The sequence below is a fragment of the Danio rerio genome, chromosome 23 (genome assembly GCF_049306965.1).
Source record: "Danio rerio strain Tuebingen ecotype United States chromosome 23, GRCz12tu, whole genome shotgun sequence".
NCBI lineage: Eukaryota > Metazoa > Chordata > Actinopteri > Cypriniformes > Danionidae > Danio > Danio rerio.
The window spans coordinates 10,136,053-10,155,860 of NC_133198.1; the positions used below are offsets into that span (position 1 = coordinate 10,136,053).

A 19,808-nucleotide genomic window follows, 5' to 3' on the forward strand; every position below is an offset into this window, starting at 1 on the left:
ATGCATTATAATACACAAAACTCTTAACAAAGCCTCGGTGTATAGTGCTTAACAATGGTGTTATTTATCCAAAATGATGCATAGTAATTTCTACAAAACCTTTATGCAATATTTAATGCTTTAATTAAATTTTTTAATTTTAAAGGTATAATTTATAAAGGTATTCTTAATGCTTTATAATGCATAATACTCTTTTACTAAGTCTGTATGAATAAGGCTTTATAAAGGTATTCTCAAAGCCTATTTATAATGGTTTATAAAAGTATTAGTAATTCAATATAAATATTAATACATATTGAGAAGTCTGTATGAATAATGCTTTACAAAGATATTCGTAGTGTAATACTTTTTTATGAAGCATGTATGTACAGTGTAATGCATTATGTACACATTCATAAAGCATTATAATACACAAAACTCTCAACAAAGCCTCAAGCCTGTATGCATAGTGTATCATAAAGCTATCATTAATGCAATATGATGCATAATAATTTCTACAAAGTCTTTATGCAATGATAAATGCTTTATAAAGGTGTTATTAACGCAAAACGGTGCACAATATGTTCTACAAAGCTTATATGTACTATATAATGCTTTATAATGGTATTATTAATTTAATATAATGCATAATGCATTTTATAAAGCTTGTATGTATTATGCTTTAAAAATGTATTCCTAATGCTTTATAATGCATTAACTTTTGTATTAAGTCTATATAAATAAGGTTTTTATAAAGTTATTCTTAGTGCAATTATAATGCCTAAATCTTTCTCAAAGTCTTTTCATAATGGTTCATAAAAGTATTAGCAAATCAATATAATGATTAATACTTAGTGAGAAGTCTGTATAAATAACCCTTTATAGAAATATTCGTAATGCAATACTTTTAATGAAGCATGTATGTGTAATGCATCATGCAGGCATTTATAAAGCATTATAATACACAAACCTCTCAACAAAGCCTCCATGTATAGTGCTTAACAATGGTGTTATTAATGCAAAATGATGCATAGTGATTTCTACAAAACCTTTATGCAATGTTTAATGCTTTACAAAGGTGTTATAAATGCAAAATGGTGCACAACATGTTCTACAAAGCTTATATGTACTGTATAATGCTTTATATCGGTATTATTAATTTTATATAATACATAATTCTTTTTATTAAGCTTGTGTTATGCTTTATAAAGGTATTCTAAATGCTTTATAATTCATATTACTCTTGTACTAGGTCTGTATAAATAAGGCTTTATAAAGGTATTATTAATGCATTATAATGCCTAAATCTTTCTCCTATTTATAATGGTTTATAAAAGTATTAGTAATTCAATATAAAGATTAATACATAGTGAGAAGTCTGTATGAATAATGCTTTACAAAGATATTCGTAATGTAATATTTTTTTTATGAAGCATGTATGCATAGTGTATCATAAAGGTATAATTAATGCAATATGATGCATAATAATTTCTACAAAGTCTTTATGCAGTGTTTAATGCTTTATATAGGTGTTATTAATGCAAAATGGTCCACAATACATTCTCCCAAGTCTATATGTACTATATAGTGCTTTATAACAGTATTAATATTGACTTAACATAAAGCATAATGCTTTCATAAAGCTTGCATTATGCTTTATAAATGTATTCTTAATGCTTTTTAATGCATAATACTTTTGTACTAAGTCTGTATGATACAGTAATAATACAGTTACTAACCTTTATAAATGCCGTATTGATGGCTTTAAGTAATAAATATTAATACACTATTATAATTATTATTATATATTATTGTGCAGCTATAACCAGGGCTTTACATTAACACCCGCCAACCCGCCAAATGCGGGTAGATTTCAGCTCTAGCAGGTAAGACAGCCACTCACACTAGCCACTTTGGCTGGTTGGAAATAATTTTTAAATTGTAGTTTTCTTAAAGCAGGGTTGGACAATAAGGATGGCCCAATATGCGTGCAAATGTGATCTTAGAATTGAGAAGCAGCACGACTGACAAAAATAACTGTTCGCACGAGCAAAAGCTGGTGAATACCTTATGAGAGGATAGTTAGTCGCGCGCACAGGTGATATAAGCTCCCGTTTACTTGCGCAAAACAACCGTGTGTAGAGGAAATGCATATGGTGCGATTGGTTCTCTTAGAAATAACCTAGACAAAAAGCGATGCTTGTGTACCCACAATCCCAATGCTTTCATTATCACACACGGTATGATTTTTACCTGCTTTCTTTTGCTTAGAGTTATTTTTGTTTATATAGTTTAATTATGATTCTTTACAATAACTTTGCTTTAATATGAGATTAACTTATGTGTAGTTAACTGCTGATCTGGGACCTTTAGCCAGGACAGATTTCTGTGTATATTTTAGATACATGACAATAGATCTTTTTAAATGTAAATTAAAAAAACAAGTTTTGTTGAATAAAAAGTGCATGTATGCATCTTTATTTTGCTTGCTTTGACACATTTTAAATGCGTGGCTAAGAAATAATTATTTCTTTTTGGTGTGGTCAGAGATAAATTTGGTAAATCCTAAATTTTGAGCCCTAAAAAACTCATGTGAAATAATAAAACTAATTGCAATGCGACACAACCCATTTGCTCATGCACAGTGAGCAAGCTCATACACAACACACACAAAAGGTAAATTTAATAAGGAGGCATGTAGACAGCACAACATCTAAATCAAGTAATTTTAGCTTGTCAAAGTCACATTTATTTATATAAAATATATTTCCAAACAACAAAATTGTGGCAAGTGAAAATGGCAAGTGGCTAGTAATGTTGGAAATCTATTAGCCACAGTGGCTGGTGATCAAAAAAGTTAATGTCAAGCCCTGGCTATAACTATCATTATAATACAGTATAAGTTTATTGCGTTTTTAAAGATACATGGTTATAAATAATTATAAACTTACATTATATTTATTAATTATTAAAATAATATAATTATAATTATTACACTTATATTTTGTTATATTTCGGTTATAATTCATTATAAGGACGATCTTCAGAGAAATTGTTATCAAAACTTCAAGTGTCTTAGGTTTGAAATGACATAAATGTGTTTGAATTTAAGAAGATTTTTTATTATAAAAAATAAAAAAACTACACTGTAATTGGACTGTGTTTTTGAGATTGTTTTATTCGTGTGTAATTGATGTGACTTACGGCATGCTGGCAGAGAGCTGCTGCACCACAGAGCAGTCGTAGAAGGTGAAGCCGGCCAGTGCTACAGTGACCGTCCCGAAGCGCAGAGACAGCATGACAGACACTGAATCTGTTTACAAGAGAATACAGGGTCAAAACGCTAAGCGGACATTACGGAAATGGAATGTCACGTCACTTAAAACTTTAATAGTTAACCCACCACCCACAGCTTATTTCAACAGTCATGTAACATCATTAACATTTGGACTCCGAGAGAGAGAGTAATGGTGCGGAAAACCAGCAGGAGGAGGTCAGTGAAACCGGATATTACAGAAGCAGTGTTTCTGCAGGTTTCATCAAGTCAAATTTAAGACTTTTAAGACCCTTTTAAGACCATTAAGAATGAAAATTTAGACTTCTACAGGGTTAAGCACTAAGGATTTTTTCTAATAGCCTGGTATTTTCATGAGGAATATATTCTTATATTGTTTTTAGTTGTCTTTCCCTGAATAGGGAATTTAATTGAAAATTTGCTTTAAAATTGTGAAGTGTATCTCTTTGCAATAAAAAAACTTAATTATAAAAAATAAGAAGCGGTTCATTGCACTGTGGCAACCCCTGATAAATAAAGGACTACACCAAAAGAAAATGAATGAATGAATAATAAATAAGGTTTTATTGACATGTATTGAATGTGTGTAGTGTTGAATAAATTGATTGGATAAATGTTGGCCCGATTGATTAGCTGTACTTAGACAAAGCAAAATCAAGACCTGTTTAAAATAATTTAAGACCTACAACATGATATTTCAGTGAATTTAAGACTTTTTAAGACCTAAAATTTAGTTTTTAAGACCCAGCAGATACCCTAAGTCTACAGTCTTGCAGATTCTCTGTTCTCTCAAAAATACACTCAATTATATTATTCTGAAATATTTACATTAAATTAGTTTTCTAATATCATAATATTTGGTATTGTGACATCTAAGACAAAATTATTAGTGCTTTTAAAATAATTTTAAAAATATTTTCCAAGAGATGTTAAACAGAGCAAGGACGTTTTTTTTACAGTATAATATTTTTCTTATGTAGAAAAGCTTATTTCTTTTAGTTCTGTGGGAATAAAAAAAATATTATTATACATATGCTTCTATGTTTGTTGTTGTTGTCAATTGCGGGAAAAATGATTCATGAAAAGTTTATGATAAACCGCTGTGAGTTTCACTCAACTGCGGGTGCAGATTTGCCCTCGGAGTCAGATTTTGATACAAACCTTAGAGTTGAGCAGATGACTTTATGACAAACACAGAGCATAACATAAAGACAGACTGCGGCGGCGAGTTAAGGGCGCACCTCTCCCCGTGCTGTAGTGAAGGCTGTCAGATCAGTGTATGTGTGTGTGTGTGTGTGTGTGTATGTGTGTGTGCGGCTATGAATATTCTAATCTAACTGAATACAATCTTACAACAACAACACATGGCAAGCAATGCGTTGATAATAACAAATAATCATATTAGATTACAAACAAACCAACTAGTTGTTTAGCACGTGTGCACTGCTGCTATGTTTACACGTGTAATATTTTTTTCCTGAGATGATTTAAACCAAAATACACAATGGCACTCAATTAAACACATCTACAATGATAAGGAACATGGTTACTACTAATAATAATAAACGCAGAAAGGACAGACTTTGAAGAAATAAACAATGTCAGAAGCGATCTATTATAGTGCACAGGACAAGTCTGAACAAGTTCCGCCCACGCATGCGTGAGGCAGGCAGTTATGTACAATTACATAATTAATCAGCTTAAAGATATCGGCCCAATTTAGACATCGGATCATAACGATAATCTTAAAAATAGCATTTATCGGCCGATAACGATATGGCTGCCGATTGTCATGAATCCCTAGTTTGTATTATATTTTATTATTTGCATGTGTTTTCGAGAACAGTGACTGTATAATGATTTCAAAAGCACTTGGGGATAAGAAATGTAAGCGTTTGTAACTTTAATAATGATTGATTTTATTGAATTGATTGCATCTTTATTATTTAATTACTGTACCTAAATACTGTTAGACTTGGAAAAGGATAAAACACTGTTTATTTCAATTGTATATTTTTCTTTAGTGCATTTATAGATTGTTTATAAGATTTTATGCAGATGCACTCCTACTGCAGAATCATCCCAAATCAATCTAAAATGACCAACTCTTTCCGAATACACATATTCAAGTCATCTGGTGGAATTGTATTCATATCGCAGAATAACATACGATATATATTGCAGAATACCAAAATATCGCAATGTTAGATTCTTTCCAATAGCATGTAGCTCTAGTGTGTGTGTGTGTGTAATTTTACTCTATTAAGGTGGTTTACAAGGACATGTGTTATATTCTTGTAATCCAAAACACCTAAAAATCATACTTATCTGGGTCTTTTGATAATCAAATTTTGCCACAGGTTTCATGTGATGGTTGGGTTTAGGGGTAGGGGTGAGGTATAGCCATATAATAAGTGTTTTTTACTGCTTTACGCTTATGGAAAGTCCATAAACTACATATACAAGTATTTGTGTGTGTGTGTGTTGTGTTACCGTTTCCCTGTGGTAGAGGCTGAAGTCTGTGGGCCTCAGGAGTGTCACAGGTGACTGTTGTGCCCTGGACTAAAGCAGCTGTTTCAGCGTCTTCAAAAAAACAGGAATACCTGTCACCCTCTGACAGACTGGGCAAACCCGGGACATCCACAGTAATCTGAAAACAAACACACAGACAGACATGTCAGTCTCACAATCACTCTCCTGCATTACAAAAACAGTCTTATTTTGATTAGATTTACAGCTTTGTTAATTTTAGTAGGACAGCAAGCCCTGGGGAATAGCTCAATGAGAACTACAGTGATTGGGGGAAAAGCTTTTAGGCATCAGAAGCATCAAGCTGATGTGTGAATTATCCCATTAAGGATTGCAGTGACAGCGTCTGCTAGCTTTGAGACTAATTAGAGACTAACTGTAGCTTGCTAACCATATGCTAACTGACAACACAAAGAAACGAAATGTTTGATTCCATCATTTGCAGCTTTGGATGCCTTTTGTGTCACATGCTGTCATGATTAAAAATGTTTCAATATTTTATACATCAACCAACATCAACCATACATTTATGTTCTGTACCCAGCATAAATGAGTACAAAAAGAGTAAAGTGATGAGTGTATTTATATAGCGCATTTATTGTGTATGGTCACACATCCAAAGCGCTTTACAATCATGAGGGGACTCTCTCCACACCACCACCAGTGTGCAGCATCCACTTGGATGATGCAACAGCAGCTACAGGACAACAGCACCAGTGCGCTCACCACACACCAGCTATTGTGGGAGTGGACAGACAGTGATAGAGCCATTTCGGTGCATGGGGATGATTGGGAGGTCATGATTGTAAGGGCCGATTGAGGGACTTTGGCCAGGACACCGGGGTTACACCCCTACTCTTATGAGAAGTGCTATGGGATTTTAAATGACCACAAAGAGTCAGGACCTCAGTTTAACGTTTCATCTAAAAGACAGAGTCGGAAACTACACCCAAATTAATGTGTTAGGGAAACATATTTATTACTAACATATTTATTATTAAAATATTTAATTAATTAAAGATTTTTTTTTGTAGTTTTGTAGTTTTTGTTGTTGTTGCTGCAATGCCTCATTTGATTTTAAATGTATATTAACTTTTTATTCCTAATGTTGTTTGGTGGCCAACATTTTATTTTAATTAATATAAATATGCATATTTTAATACAATACACTGATTTCAACATCTTCCAGATAAAAAAATATAATAAATTGTGTTTTTTATTCTTTTCTTTTGTTAATAAGATTTTTAAAGAGGGTAATTTCAACACAAAATCATATTCAAACATCATTTAATGCTGATTCATGATTTCTTTTTGGTTTTTGAAGAATGTCGATAACCAAACACTTTCAGTTCCCACAACATGAGAGAGTAAATGATTATTAATCATAATCAGCAGAATATTAATCAGTGCAGTAGGTAGTGCTGTCATCTCACAGCAAGAAGATCGCTGGTTCGAGCCTCGGCTGGGTCTGTTGGCGTTTCTGTGTGGAGTTTGCATGTTCTCCCCGTGTTCGCATTGGTTTCCTTCAGGTGCTCCGGTTTCCCTCACAGTCCAAAGACATGCAGTACAGGTGAATTGGGTAAGCTAAATTGTCTGTAGTGTATGAGTGTAAATGAGTGTGTATGGATGTTTCTCAGAGATGGGTTGCAGCTGGAAGGGCATCTGCTGCGTCATACATATCCTGGATAAGTTGGTGGTTCTTTCTGCTGTGGCTACCCCAGAATAATAAAGAGACTAAGCCGAAAAAAAATAATTAATTATTTATACATTTATATTTAAGTTACAAAAGATTTCTATTTTAAACAATGCTGTTTTATATTTTTTGGATTTAACTTCTGTTTAATCTATAATATTTTGCTTTAAATAAACTATTCAAAATAACTGTTTTCTATTTTAATATAATAATAATGTACATCAAGTTCAAAGCAGAATTTTCCACAACATTACTCCAGTTTTCAGTGTCATGTGATCTCACAGAAATCATCATAATATGCTGAGGTGACGCTCACTTCATGCTAAATTATTATTGGAGATACATTATTAATGATGGTTGTTCTCAGTATAGTCATTCAGAATAGATTTGCAGCTAAGTATTTACATCAATAATTGATAAATCAGAAACAAAATATACATCTAAACAGGTGAAGTTGTATTTACTATATTACTGTATCTCCTAGAAAAAATATTTCTGGCCCATGTAAAAAAATAAAGATTAACAACTGTTTAAAACATCAATAATAATAATAGTTTAAAATCATCATATTAAGTGCTTTGTTAACACTTTGCTTGAACTATGTTTATAAGGGGTGTCATTAAACATGACATGGCACATGTCATGAATGTGAATGAGATTTTATGCATGTTTATCACAACAGTCATTAAGTGCTCACACTGTAAAAAAAAAATCTGAAAAATTTACTGTAAAAAAAACGTCAGCTGTGGTTGCCAGTACTTTACCGTTAAAAATACGGTTCAAACCGCAAAGAGAATAATTTCTCTTTTTTTACAGTATACTACCATATTTCATTAATTTACAGATGTAATATAACTGTATTTTGAATTAACAACATCTACATATCTTTTGTTACACGGATAGACACGTCAACACAGCAATATGCACAGTGGCGCCCCCAGAAAATTTTCATAGGGGTGGCCAGAAGAGGCCACACCAAATCTTGGGGTGGCACACACAACAAAAATGAATTCAGTGTAATGTTATATTTTTGTTTCTGGTAAATTAAATAATGTGATTTTAATTCATTTAATTAATTGGTCTTACAACATCGCAATTTATTCCTTGAAATAATTCAGCAAGTACATGTGTGAACCAAATAAAAATCAATATTTAGTTTAAAAACACTTCTCATATATAGAAATAACTTTTCATGTATTTTTCACATACATTTATTGTACCACATACAGTTTATGCCATGTCTAAAATGAATTGAGATTAATGAGTTAAATAATAAAACAAACAAGTGAACAAACTGAACAAAAGGCATTACTATATATACACACACACACTTACTATACAGACCCTAATAATATCATTTATCTATACCCCTTTTTGAGCCACTTTATTAATGCAGCTTCTTCTATTGATAAGGTAAATGTTACATAGCCATTACTGTCTATTGAAGGTGTGTGTGTGCTGTCAATGAAGATCAGGGAGGGCAGTGGTGGTTTTAGTTTAGATGACACCCTGGGTGAACCACCCCATATACCCACCCTCCCTAAATAGTTACATTGATTTTTCAATAAATATAAAAATGTACTTATATTTATTCTAAATAAATACAATTAATGTTAATATTATTACACAATTATTATTCTAAATAATTAACACTCAATCCTAAATGTTACTGGAAAACAATTTAACAGAGTGATATGCTAAGATCACTTAGGGAACATTTTGCATGAATATTAGTTATGACAATTCTATAGAATACAAAAATATGTGTTTTATAGAATTATCTGTGGTCTTAGACCCGAATTATGGCCGATAAATAATGTTACGAAGTCTTACCTCCCTGACTCTTTATCCCTCCTTTCTGCTTTATAGACATGCTTGGTGAAAGTATCATCATCATATTATATAAACTTTAGTTTTGTCGGCTTTCAAAACTAAACACCTGACACCTCTTCACAAAAAGCTTACTCTGGTTTCACGGCGCATGAGCGGCGCGTTTTTTTATCAGCGTGCATGTAAACAACCGGGATTCACACACGAGGGCGTAAGCCACACGGGTATGGTTTTCTGCGCGCACGCGTCAGTTTGCTTTCAACAGCGTTGTTTCGGTTGCACATAGAGAACGCGTGCAAAAGATGTGAACGGCCCTTATTGTCTGTATTCTGGGATTGCCATTCTAAGTTAACACACGTGCATAAAGTAAATGGTATCCCAATGCTTTTACTAGAGGATGTTTTTGTTGCACCGTGTGCCGCCCCCAGCAAGATACTTGCGACGCGCCCTGGCATTTGGCATATTGCCCAAATCTGACACTGGGGAAGAGAGGGACAGTGTATCAGCTACGTTAGTGGCTTAAACAATGATTTAATTGCTGCATGTTATTTATTTATCAATAGAAACATTGGGAATTTACATAAGTACATTTAAGTTAATAATATCAACAGCAAAATCATATTGGGGTGGCCACAGGGGTGGCCAGAGTTTACCCAGGGGTGGCCGTGGCCATATTATTGTCAACAAAAACCATAAATAGTGATGTGTCATGCAGGGAATTCTGGGAAAGTCAGTTTACAGTTATTTGCCGTATATATTAAGGAAACATACTGTTAGACAGGTTACAGATTTTTACTGTACACTGTAAAAAATAATATCGTAAAATATACGGTAAAAAAACGGCAGCTGTGGTTGCCAGTACACGGTACAAACCGTAAAAGTAATTTCTAATTTTACGGTAAACTACCATATTTTATTAATTTATAGAGGTAATATGTCTGTATTTTGAATGACCAACATCTACACACCTTTTGTTACACAGTTAGACACGTTAGCACACCCACATGCAGGTGGTGCTCAGGAAGTTACATAATGAGCCAATGCTTATCACAATCAACTTTTCCCACAAGCAGAAAAGAGTATCAGTATCATATAGAAGGTGCTCAATGTCATTCACCCAGCTACTAAACACCAGTATGGTAACACGCATAAAATTAAAGTCATGAAATAAACATTGTTTATCAACATTAGATTTAACATAAATCTCTAATGTACATAACTGATGGAGAAACAACTATCCAAAGTAATGTCAACAAAATGCAAAAAAGTGATGTGCCATGCAGGGAATTCTGGGAAAGTCAAATTACGGTTATTCGCCGTATATATTAAGGAAACATACCATTAACCAGGTTACGGATTTGTACTTTAGCAGTTTTACAATTTTTTACCATTGGAATCACGGCCATTTTTTACAGTGTACCATTTTTACAGTCTTTACCGTTGGAATCACGGCCATTTTTTACAGTGTACCATTTTTACAGTCTTTACCGTTGGAATCACGGCCATTTTTTACAGTGTAGCATTTTTACAGTCTTTACCTTTGAAATCCCAGCCATTTTTTAAATGCAAAGATGGCCTTTTTGGTTATGACAAAGTGACATTAAACAAATACATCACAACCTCTTTTTTGTCTTTGTCATGACAACTTGAAATTACCAAGACAACAAAACTTGTCATGATAGTCATGAATATGAGTCTGGTATACAAACAACATTATACCAAAAACCCACTGATCGTAACACCATTTTACATGGACATTCGTACCATCCTGTGCCATTAAAACGTTCATTACCTATATCTCAATTTAGTCGTATTCGTCGGATCTGCGATGGAGATGAAGATTTTAAACAGCAAGCAGAGAGTTTATCAGATAGATTTAGAGAACGATCTTATAAGGAGGAGTGGATACAGTCTGCACATGATCGCTTTAAAGATATGTCACAAAAAGAAAGCTTAGTTAAAAAAGTAACAAAAAAGCATGATCGTCGCATTACTTGTTATATGAAATATTCACCAGTGACTAAAGACATCAATAAAGTGCTGTTAAAACACTGGCATATTATTTCAAGTGATCCCACCCTCAAAGAGTGTTTTGATAAGTCACCCCGTTTGGTACACAAAAAAACATCTAATATCCAAAATATGTTAGTAAGAGCTGATCTAAAACCCACTCCACATTTTTTAAACACCATACCACAGGGTAATTTTAAATGTGGCAATTGTTTACAGTGTAACTTTACATATAAAACATCTACTTTCACACATCCACATACAGTGAAAAAATGTTATATTCGAGGCACTATTTCGTGTAAAACGACGAATGTAATCTATATGCTTCGGTGCCCGTGTGGTTTATGTTATGTAGGTAACACGAGTAGACCTTCGTATTTCTGAACATTGATGCGCTATTCGACACCATGATCCCAGAAGTCCGGTTGCGCAACACTTTTCAGTTATGAGACATTCCGTCTCTACTCTACAATATATAGGGGTTGAAGTTGTGAAGTGTCCACGTCGGGACGGTGATCTTAATAAATTGCTGTTGCAACGCGAAGCTTTCTGGATTTTCACTTTAGACACATTGTCTCCAAAAGGTTTAAATGAGGAGTTTGACATTCGTCCTTTTCTGTAATAATTTTTGAATAAGTCTTTATTATGTAATAGTGTCCCAGAGATGAGTTGCGGCTGGAGGGGCGTCCGCTGCGGCGTACCCCGACTAATAAAGAGATTAAGCTGAAAAGACAATGAATGAATGATGAATGAATGAATGAAGGTTTATAGGGGTTTGGTTTAAAGGTTTTTTGGCTATATTTTGTTGTATAGTCTGGTGTATCATATATATATATATATATATATATATATATAATTTTTTTTTCCTTATCTATTTGTTTTTCATTATTTTAATTTGTGACGCAATCTTAGTTTATTTATGTATTTATATATATTTTTTGTAATTTGATTTATAATATCAAAGCTATAGACTATATGTGAATGTGTATACGTATTCATGTGTATGTATATGTATATATGAACGACTGTGTATGTATACATGCATGTATGTATATGTTGGCATATATGCGAGAGGAGATCATGTGATCCGGAAGTGTATAAAAAGAAGCACCTGATTGTGATAAACATTGTCGGATGAAGAGCCGGCCGCTCGAAACGTTACACGCTCTGTGTCAGCCTTTTTAATTTAATAAATTTGTATTTTTGGAGCCTTGGTGTTGCCGCCTTTGATTTACATGATAGTCATGAAGTCATTTTAAATATGTCACAAATTTTTTAACAATGTCATTAATATTGTTTTTTACCTCAACTACAGTGATACAAGCTAAATTAGTCATTAAAATGTCATTAAATATTAATGACGCTGTTTAAAAAAAAATTTTTTCAAAGTAATGACACTTTTAACAAGGCATTTCAATGACAAATACAGTTTGTTCTACTGAAAACATGTTCAAAAATATATTCATGACAGAGTTACAATGGCTTCTTGACAATCATGTTTATGACAGATTTATGACATGGTATGTTGTCTATGAAAGTCTAATGAACACCCTTTCAAGTAAAAGGTTGATGAACAGAATCTACTATCTCCTTCTAAAATATAATATAATGACATATAGGGTTTATGCAGAAGCATGTTAAAGGACTTTTAATTTATTAGTTACCTGGGGTAAGCGCTTCTGTTGAACTGTATGTCATTGCAAAATCAGCGCGTTTAAAGTCAGTTTTCTTTAAAAATCAGCCATCTCCACTGGCGTGATTTCCGATATAAAAAAGGTCTCAGATTGTACAAGAAGCACTGCATTAAATTACAATTTTCCTCACCATGTCTTTAAAATGTGAACATTTATTTTACCCTAGTGTATTCCATGGAGCTTCTGCGCTAGCCTGTCGATCCTGACGAGCATGTGCGAGTAAATGACTTTTTGTCTCATTTTACTCTTGAGCAACTAAATGAATGCCAAAGTCTATTTAACTGATTGCATTTCAATTACATTATAACACAAGTGCTGTAAAAGGAACTGTATAAAATGGAAAAAGGTCACATTAACCGTTCACTGGAAGTTTTTCAGTATGGGAAGAAACACTAGCTCAGCATATACTGTACCCTATTCTAGGATTTGTAATAAATGGATTTTGTTATATTTTGGAGGATATTCTACCCGTTTCTGTTCTCCAAGGCTGGCGTTATATTGACTCAGAGACTGGACGCTCAAGCACCGCTGCTGTTCATCAAAACTCCACAGCCAATGACCTTCAACCGAGCCCAGCCGACAGTCTGAACGCATCCCACAGCTGAAGGAGTGAACAGACACACAGTCAGAAAACTCAGTCTAAAAATACATTCAACACTACAGTGTAGAGACTCACCGGCCGTCCAGCACACACCAGCCGCAGTACGGATCCTTCACCGAAAGACAGGACGAGCAGTCCGTATGTGTGTCACACTCTGCCACAGGCCTCTTCTCCACCTAATCACACACCACACAGCAGGACAAAACACACACTCATTTTGATTCTGAGTGGAAAACTGACAATTTTTGCAGTATGATTCTAATGTATATTTAATAAGTGTTAAGCTGACTTAATAGCAATGCAATCTGTACAAATATCTGTTAATTAAACCTTTTTAGGTTGTGTATTGTATTATGGGATGTTGATCTCTGCTCTGTTGGCTTTTTATAATGACAATTCTACTCTACAGTTTAACAAAGTGGCTTTTATTGACATTTTAGCAGTCTTAAATAATACAATGTATAAGGAATAATATATAGAGAAAGAAGCCTGTATAATAACAGAAAATGTACTGGAAGTTTATTACAAGGCTTTTGTAGTGTAGTTTACAACAATAACCCAGACAATATGTCACTTAACATTTTAGTGCTTCCAGTTTGCTTCAATTATAAATCGCCCATGTCTTCAGGTAGTTCATTAAGATGCTAATTACCGTCTGTGTGTGATTTAATTGGACAAAAACCACAGGATGGATTTTTCTAATCTCCATAGACAACAAAAAATAAAAAAATAAATAAAGTAGTGACTGTTTGCAATGTCAATGTTTGCAATATTGCAATGTCAGATTTTTACAATACTGTTTCCAATTTCCAGTATTGTTCAGCCCTAATATACATATTTWATATATATATATATATATATATATATATATATATATATATATATATATATATATATATATATATATTATCTTAATCTTCATTTCAACACTTATCACCTGTGATCCTGGGCCACATTTTCAAAAATGTCTTTTTTTTCACTATCTTCAAAAAAGTAAATGTGTATAAGACCTATATCCACATGTACAAGACTAACAAACAAGACACTTAATCTTTTTCCCTCCTGTAGTGAACTGATGTGATGATTTCTGCACTCACAGAATTGCTGGTCATGATGTAGATGTGTCTGTGATTGGAATCCAGTAGTAAATCACTGCTGATGGCCAAACCAGACTGGATGAGAAGGCTGGAGTAGTTCTTCACCTCTCCCGAGTTACCCAAGAACACCTAAAAAAAAAAAGAGGAGTTTCAATAAGTAACCTGACAACGGCTCCTAAGAACTTCCTCGAGGTTTAATTGCATATTTAGGCTTATGAAACTACATCAGTTGCAACATAACACTGGATGTGGCCAGGTCTAACTAAAAGTGCTGAAAGTGTCTGCTGAAAAGGTTTAGCTCTTAAACTTCTGAGTCTCATTAAAGGAAACGGTGCTGGAGGATTTGAGAAAGGAGCCTAATGCCTCTTGAATTGTATCACGACTGGGGTCGATTGCAGAAAAACCTGATTACAGGAGTGAGAATCCCATCAGGAGAGCAGGTATCCAGCTTAAGAGTCTCAGACACCTTACACCAAGAGCTGCAGCCATTCAGGTTTGTGTTTAAACTGGATTAGCATTGACTAACTGCTGCTGGACGACTCATGCACTGCACTGTTATTCTATTACGCAAGAGTGAAGAGCTGTGTGTGTGTGTATGGATGCATGGATGAGTACACAAGATCATTGGAGATGTGTGAGAGAGAAAACACAAATGAGTTTGTGATTTTTCAATTAGGAACAGCTAAAACATCTGAAAAGTGAAGCTATTTAACTGGAATTGTCTTTTTTTAAACAGTTTTTGAAGCGATATATATTGATATATCACATTTCTGGCTTTTTGGATATATATATATATTGTATATATATATATATATATATATATATATATATATATATATATATATATATATATATATATATATATATATATATACATATACATATATATATATACACACACACTCACCAGCCTTTTTATTAGGTACACGCTACTAGTACCGGGTTAGACCCCCAGAATGGCTTTCTGAGATGGTTGTACATGAAAATCCCAGTGGACCGGTTTCTGAAATACTCAGACCAGCCCGTCTGGCACCAACAACCATGCCACGTTCAAAGTATCTTAAATCTTAAAACACCCTTCTTCTGATGCTTGGTTTGAACTGCAGAAGACCGTCTTGACCATGTCTACTTGCCGTAATGCATTGAGTTGCTGCCATGTGATTGGCTGATTAGAAATTTGTGCTAACGAGCAGTTGCACAGGTGTACCTAATACATATATACATAGTTAGGTCCATAAATATTTGGACATCGACACAATTATAACATTTTTGGCTCTATGAAACGAAATTAAACGAACAAGATGTGCTTTAACTGCAGACTGTCAGCTTTAATTTGAGCATATTTACATTTAAATCAGGTGAACGCTTTAGGAATTACAACAGTTTGCATTTGTGCCTCCCACTTGTTAGGGGACCAAAAGTAATTGGACAGAACAATAATCAAAAGTCAAACTTTCACTTTTTAATACTTGGTTGCAAATCCTTTGCAGTCAATTACAGCCTGAAATCTGGATTGCATAGACATCACCAGAAGCTGGGTTTCATTCCTGGTGGTGCTCTGCCTGGCCTCTACAACTGTCGTCAGTTCCTGCTTCTTCTTGGGGCATTTTCCCTTCAGGTTTGTCTTCAGCAAGTGAAATGTTCAATCGAATTCAGATCAGGACACTTACTTGGCTATTGCATAACATTTCACTTTTTTCCCCTTTAAAAACTCTTTGGTTGCTTCAGTTGGTGTTGATTTAGTTGGTGTATAGAGCCAAAAATATTAGAATTGTGTCAATGTCCAAATGTTTATGGACCTAACTGTATATATATAAAACATTAATAAGACAATGTAAAAGTGCCATCATTTTGGCAAAAATAATTCTCAGCTTTTATTTATTTATATCTGTATACCCAACATAGTGTATCATTAAAAAAAAAGACAAAATAAATTAACTAACAATTAAATAGATAGTTTTCCAGAAAGAAAATAGAGCAATATGCTGGTGTACGATCTGTAGTGCTTTATCAATGCGTTCCTGCATTGGGCTCACACATATATGACTGGCTGATTCGACACTTGCTCCGTAATCTAGTATTGGTGATGATGGGCCTTTAATTTCAATCACGGTGTTTCTGCAAGTTTCATCAGGTCAAATTTAAGACTTTCAATACCCTTTAAAGACCATTAAGAATAAAAATATAGATGTTTACAGGGTTAAACACTAAGGATTTCTTTTTCTAATGGCGGTATTAACATTAGGAATCATATGGTTTTTAGTTGTCTTTCCCTGATTAGGGAATCTAATAGGAAATTTGCTTCCAAATTTAGATTTTTTTTCTGTTTGCAATAAAAAAAGAAACATAAATATAAAAACTAAGGGTGGTTTATTCCACTGTGGCCATGCCTAATATACTGTATAAGGGATTTAGTTGAAGGAAATTTAATGAATATTTGAAGTTTTATTGAGATGTATTGTTGGTGATTGGATAAATGTTGGCCTGATTGAGTAGCTTTACTTGGACAAAGCAAAGTTAAGACCTGCTAAAAATAATTTAATAACTTAATTTACAGCACAATATTTCAGTGAATTGAAGACTTTTTAAGGCCCTCAATTTAGTTTTTGAAATTTAAGACATTAAGACTTTTTTTTTTAAGACCCGGTTGACACCCTGCAATCACAACATCGGACCAATCACTGCAGATTAGCATCACACAAAGGAGCGGTTTGGAAAAGTTAATCTCTGAACAAATTATATAGGAGTCAATTAGAAAAATTAGGTAAACATAAATACACATTATAAGACTGAAATTGTTTTGCCATGAATGGCTATCCTATATAAGTTTTGTAGTCCATAATAGGGGCATTATAATAGTTTTTTTTTCACTTCCAGTTCTACAAGCGCCATGGGTGTAGCTAGGCCTATTTTAGAGGGGCTGTAGCCCCCCTAAAACTTTTACGATAAGCTCATAAACTGTACACTAAATTATCCCTTTAAATTTGATAAGAAAACAGCAGCAGAATTCGGCTCCTCCCCGTCGTTTGTTTTTCATTTGATCAGCAAACTACTTCTTATTTAATATTATCATTCAAATCCTGAAATATGTGAATTAGCCTGAAATTATATATATATATATATATATATATATATATATATATATATATATATATATATATATATATATATATATACATACACATACATATATATATATATACATACACATACATATATATATATATATATATATATATATATACACATACATATATATATATATATATATATATATATATATATATATATATATATATATACACACACACACACACACACACACACACATGTATATATATGTGTGTGTGTGTGTGTGTGTGTGTGTGTGTGTGTGTGTGTGTGTGTGTGTGTGTGTGTGTGTGTGTGTGTGTGTGTGTGTGTGTGTGTGTGTGTGTGTGTGTGTGTGTGTGTGTGTGTCATTTAATTAGAAAAGTGGCAGTTTATTTATTTAATATAGAAATATAGAATATAAAAAGTGTTTTTTACTACAGCCAACAGGTGGGTTGAGCCTATTTGGCTTATTCAGAACTCAAATGGCTGTGCCTGTCTATGTAATACTGTGGAATACTAGTATACAACCATACCATATTAAAACAAACATTTTTTTAATGTATTACTATTAAATTACTACATATAGATGTAATATTAGGGTTTATATACAATATATTTTTACTCTGAACTAAGCTGCACTTAGACACTGAAAAAACTGTTAACATGAGCTGCTCATGTTAAAAGATCAATAGCAGTTTGCATATTATCATAAATATAACACAATCTTTGTGAATTGATAATTGCACTAAGCCATACAGCATTGTGTTCTCACTCAGCAATTGGTAGAATTAATAAAAAGTTACCATCAGCCACATTAGTGTGTAAAACTGTATCATTTTGTCATGTCTGTTGTGTCTGCGTTGTGTTTTCCCATGTGCCGTGCTCCATGTGCTTTGTGTTTGTGTCATGTGACCCCTTTGTTCTGTTTCCCTCTGTTTTCTAATGATCATGAGTTAAACCTGCTGTATCACCCCTGTTTGGGATTTGTGTAATCATGTCCTGTGTATTTATGCGCCTGTGTTTTGTTCAATCCTTCGTCCGGTATTGAAGTGTCAACCCTTGATGTTAGGCCTGTATTACATGTTCCTGAATCTAAGTGTGGTTTTGCAAATAAATATGTGTTTATGATAACTCCTGCAATCCTGTGCATTTGTAAATGAGTTGACATGACACATACATGCCACTGCAGATTTTTTTTTTACTATCACTAAGCACATGATGAGGTTAATTTAAGGTCATGCTAATGCAAATAATCATGACACCCACTGAGAATGCTTATTGTTGTTGCTTTCTGCAAAAAAAATATCACACAAGCTTGCGAACAATGACAGCGGCTTGCCAAAATGTGTCAGAATGGCAGGGAACAGAGGCTGTCTATCATGGAGAGGCTCAGGACATGAATTAACCAAACTCTACGGTTTAACCTTTGCCCACTGTGGCATGCAAATACACAGGCCCAGATGTAATTCAGTCTGTGTTTAAATTCCAGCTCACAAGCTCTTGGAGTTTACAAGCACTGTCAAAAATAAGACTCTGGTGGTCTCTAAAGAATCTCAGTCCATGCAAATGCAGTGTTTTATACTGCGTGGCCGGTACTTTGCGGACTTTAGGTCTGCTGTTTCAGCATTATCCCGGTTATGACACATTCGCCCAGCAGGCAAAATATCTTCCCTGCTTAAGTAGATGGATAATATTACCATATTAAGTGGACTGGTGTTTCCCCAGCGGTTTGGAAGGCGTAATATATATCAGCGGTTCACAACTGGTGAATCGTGACACCGTTTTGAGTGAGCCGCTATGATTGGAAACATATTTTGCGCATGAAAGCTGTTGTCAAAGACTGATTATGAAAAACATGCTGTCTTAGTTCAGTGTTATTCCTCAATTGTTTTTTTGTTCATTGTTAGGAAGTAATAAGTTCTTCCCCTCAGAAAAAAAAATCTAACTAAGCAAAAGTATGCGAAAAGAAACCATGAGCATGCAATTT

At 33.8% G+C, this 19,808-nt stretch overlaps 1 protein-coding gene across 10 annotated transcripts in view; it reads right to left on the bottom strand.

The window, feature by feature from the left end:
* Window positions 1-19,808, bottom strand: part of plxnb1a (plexin b1a) — a 188,160-nt gene that overhangs the window by 64,278 nt on the left and 104,074 nt on the right. For all 10 annotated transcript variants that reach the window (XR_012399007.1, XR_012399006.1, XR_012399008.1 and 7 more), the window contains exons 5-9: window positions 14,729-14,857; window positions 13,707-13,807; window positions 13,499-13,631; window positions 5,768-5,924; window positions 3,184-3,292 (exon numbers count right to left, since the gene is read on the bottom strand). Coding sequence is in view for 6 of the 10 variants with exons in the window: in XM_073939842.1 (XP_073795943.1) it covers window positions 3,184-3,292; window positions 5,768-5,924; window positions 13,499-13,631; window positions 13,707-13,807; window positions 14,729-14,857 (629 nt within the window). In the remaining 4 variants the exon portion in view is untranslated. The remainder of the gene's footprint in view (window positions 1-3,183; window positions 3,293-5,767; window positions 5,925-13,498; window positions 13,632-13,706; window positions 13,808-14,728; window positions 14,858-19,808) is intronic.